The sequence below is a fragment of the Stegastes partitus genome, unplaced genomic scaffold, assembly GCF_000690725.1.
Source record: "Stegastes partitus isolate 25-593 unplaced genomic scaffold, Stegastes_partitus-1.0.2 Scaffold906, whole genome shotgun sequence".
NCBI classification, from domain to species: domain Eukaryota; kingdom Metazoa; phylum Chordata; class Actinopteri; family Pomacentridae; genus Stegastes; species Stegastes partitus.
In genome coordinates, this window is record NW_007578637.1 from 125,556 (window position 1) to 129,263 (window position 3,708).

The 3,708-nt window shown below is 45.8% G+C and overlaps 1 protein-coding gene across 1 annotated transcript in view; it reads right to left on the minus strand.

The window, feature by feature from the left end:
- The window catches only part of znf341 (zinc finger protein 341), a 14,429-nt gene that overhangs the window by 2,107 nt on the left and 8,614 nt on the right, over window positions 1–3,708 (minus strand). Inside the window, exons 10-13 of the mRNA XM_008293720.1 lie at window positions 3,587–3,683; window positions 3,322–3,454; window positions 3,067–3,178; window positions 2,875–2,945 (exon numbers count right to left, since the gene is read on the minus strand). Coding sequence (XP_008291942.1) covers window positions 2,875–2,945; window positions 3,067–3,178; window positions 3,322–3,454; window positions 3,587–3,683 — 413 coding nt within the window. The remainder of the gene's footprint in view (window positions 1–2,874; window positions 2,946–3,066; window positions 3,179–3,321; window positions 3,455–3,586; window positions 3,684–3,708) is intronic.

Consider the following 3,708-nt stretch of genomic DNA (forward strand, 5'->3'; position numbering starts at 1 on the left):
GAGTAGGCGATCCTCTCCGGGCTGACTGTGAACGGTGGTCGATAAAGTCCGTTTACATGCCGTGGGCCGATGATCAAAAGCCAGAGGCAGGCCAGATAAAACTCTGTTACTGTTAACATGATGCCCTCAAAAAAAACACAGGCAGTAAAAGTTGCTAAAAACACGCACTTTCCCCCTCACACACACACGAAGCCTGTCAGGAGTCGCTCACGCAGCGCAGCGCCCCCAGTAGAATATGGAACTGGTAGAATAATAACCACTAAGCTCCTCCATCAGTAGCTATGGCATCGTGCTGCCAGAAACAGAGCTGACCACGATTCCTGACACAGAACAGATGAGTGCTCGGTCATCTGGTGGGTAGAAAGACGTTTCCTGCCACCACCAGCTAGCAATGTGGTAGCACCATGTTGTTGTTTCTTGGTGTAATGAGCGGCTGTCTTGGAGATCTTCAGGTGTTTCTCTACGTGTCTCTCATTCATTTCCAGCAGAGCCAAGATGGCTGCCTTTGTGGCTTCACATAACTCTTCTGTTTTAGGCGTTATGTGAGAGCTGATAACTTTTGAGTTGTGCTTGAATGTCAGCAGGAAACCACTGCAGGTCTTTGCATGTGCTGCTGATGACATGAAACGGCCTCTTATAGACCCTACAGGGAACATGATGAAGCTGAAGCATGTCACATAGGACATAAAGTATGATGGGATCAGCTGCATTGTATTCTTCAGGTAATGTACCTTCAGTGGTACCAGGCATTAAAATGAACAAGAAATTAAAGAAAACAAGGTGGTCTGATCATTTTTGTCCACGACTGTATATACAACAACAAAACCTATGAAACAAAACACCAAAACTAACCATGTGTGTCTGCTTTTCCATGTCTCCTCTCTATTTATGGCACTCAGCCTCAATCCCACTCGGTTTTACCGGACATCCGAAAAGACTGCAGAACACATGTTGTGCTCCACAGAGTCAGACATTGTACATTAGACTCTCTCACAACATACTTTGATATCTGTGTGTGCTGTGATGAAGTGCACCATCAGTTTCCCTCTGTGCTTGAGAAGTTTACCCAGTGACAGACTTTCTCCTCCTGCCTAAACTCCCCTTTTTCTCTATTTTATATCAAAAACACTGAAGTCCGTTCAGTTAACTTTGTGTTAACGTGTCAACATGCCGTGTAAAACAGCCAAGAGAGGCTGAGCTGACCTGTAGACGGTGGTTTCCTTGCGTGTGTTCTGCTGTGGGCAGAAGCAATGGGAGTACTGGTGGACTCCCAGTTCAAACAGGGAGGGGAACACTTTGCTGCAGAGGTGGCAGCGGTAGGTCAGCTGCTCCTGGTGCGTCCGGATGTGCTCCAAGAACTGATCCAGCTTCTGGAAGGTCTGGGAGCAGGACTTCAACACGCACTTGTAAACCTGCACGGAAGCAGATGTGCAACAGTCACTGAACCTGGACGGTTTGATCTTTAACGTAGAACTTAGCGTGTTCTTTTTCAATGCATACATTTGTTTTAGAATGTACATCTTCCATCTGCTTTCTATTTGTTCCTCATGCACGATTTGTACCTTTGTCTGCACTCACCTGCTCCCCTTTGTGCTGCGTCAGGTGCGACTTGAGCTGGAAGTAGGTCTTGAACTTGCTGGCGCAGAACTGGCACTGGTAGGAGCTGTCGATCACAACAATCTGCTTGGTCTGAGTCTGACACTGCTGGTTCTGGTTGGACTGCACCTGCATTTGGACCTGAGGATGGCCGTTCTGCACGTCTCCCTTTTGGCTTACGTCCGGATTCGCCTGAGCCTCGGTCACGCTCTCCTCCAGATCCCCCGGTGCTTCTGCAGTCAAGAAGGATATGAAAATACTGTGATGATGGATGAGTAACCTTTACTACTTTTACAACTGTCCGGTATAAAAAGCAATCTGTTTTGATGTCAGACTACTGTAACAAGAAAATGTGAGCAGTATGAAGCAGCCGACTCACTGATGATGACTAGAAGACTTTTCTGAGGACGTTAACCCACATTATTAACAAGACGTTACTTATTTCAAAAAGCNGGCTGAACGCCTTCTGACAGAACAAACACTTGTAGGGTTTGATACCTGGAGGAGAGAGCAGGTTGTAAGAAAGACAGAAGATAAGAAGCAAGATTGGTACATGTGGGTTCCCACCGATATCTGATCTGGTAAGTATTGTAATGAACAGAGCGCTGCCCCGGGGTGGAAGTGTCCCCCGACCACACCGAATATTCTGATATTCATCATTAATTGGATCTGTGTTGTTCAGACTGTCATGAAAAGACCATATACAGGTCACATGGGGCAAAACAATTCGGATTTGGGTCACTTCAGTCTGCTGTCTGAACATATTTAGGGGGAGCACTCCGACGGGGTGGAAGTGTCCCCCGACCACGCCAAATATTCAGATATTCATCATTAATCAGACCTGAACATCCAGAGAGCAGAAAGTTCTACTGGGACCAGCCCTACTAGTTATTATAACAACTATGAACAATAATGAACAACTAATGAGCCTTCCAGCATCAAGCCCTCCTCGTATCTGGACCTCCTTCTTGACAATCCGACATAGAAGAAGGTTTTACATTTAGTGTCGGATTATCCAGTCACGACTGTATTTAAAGCATTTTTTGTATATTTCTTTTTGATGATTTATAGCATTATAACTGTGTCATGCAGCACAAATGACACCTCTGAGTCGTCTCTACTTACAGCCAGTTGAGCTGTTTGAGTAAAGGTTCAGGGCTTCATATCAGTGAGAATATAATCAGGAGCGTTCAGAGCATTACGAAATAAAAACTGTGGTGAGTGGTATTTTGCTGTCTATGGCTCAGTAACGTTTTTTTATTTGTGCAAACGGCTCACCAGAATGTGACAGGATGTGGGCCTTGAGTTTGTCTGGTCTGTTGAACTCTTTGGTGCAGCCGACGTGTGTCCTGATGAGGAAACAGAAAAGTTATCGTACGATTAAAAGGTAAACAATGGGACGAGGTGAGAGAAAAGGAACAGATGAAGGAGGAAGAATATAAGTGGAACTATGTCAGTGGAGAGCCTCACCTGAAGGGACACTTGTATTTCTTAAAGGGTTCGTGGATGAGCATGTGTCGCTTCACTTTGTCTTTCCTGTTGAACGTCGCCTCACAGAGGGAACATTTGTAAGGCTTTTCACCTGGAAAACGAAATCTGCGTCAAACTCACACCTTCACTTTGATAAAGCTAAACGTCTCATTGCTAACTGGGAAGTCCAGCCAGAATTCTTTGTTCTGAGAAAATCTTGCAAAGTTCTAGGAATGTTTTCAGTTTCTTTCGGACCTGAGTGGATGCGAGTGTGCAGTTTGAGGTAGTGCTCAGTCTTAAAGGCCTTCTTGCAGATCTGGCACTTGAACCTCCCTCCGACGCCGTGAGTGGGGAGATGGCGTCTGAAGTACCTCTCACACGGGAACACCTGGCGAGCGAATCAGACACCACACATGTAAAACTCGAGCTGAAGAATTGCACGTTTTAAGGTCAAGAAATGAAAGCACGGGGAGACAATTACTGTTAACTAACTAAAAAAAATGTCAGAAGTAGAATTCACCTTCTGGCAGTGCGGGCAGGGAAAGCTGTGCGAGGCAGTCAGTAGATGCTGTTCCAGGGCCTCCTGGGTGGAATATCTGCTCTGACATTTCACACACCTGAAGCAAAAGGTTGAAACCACAG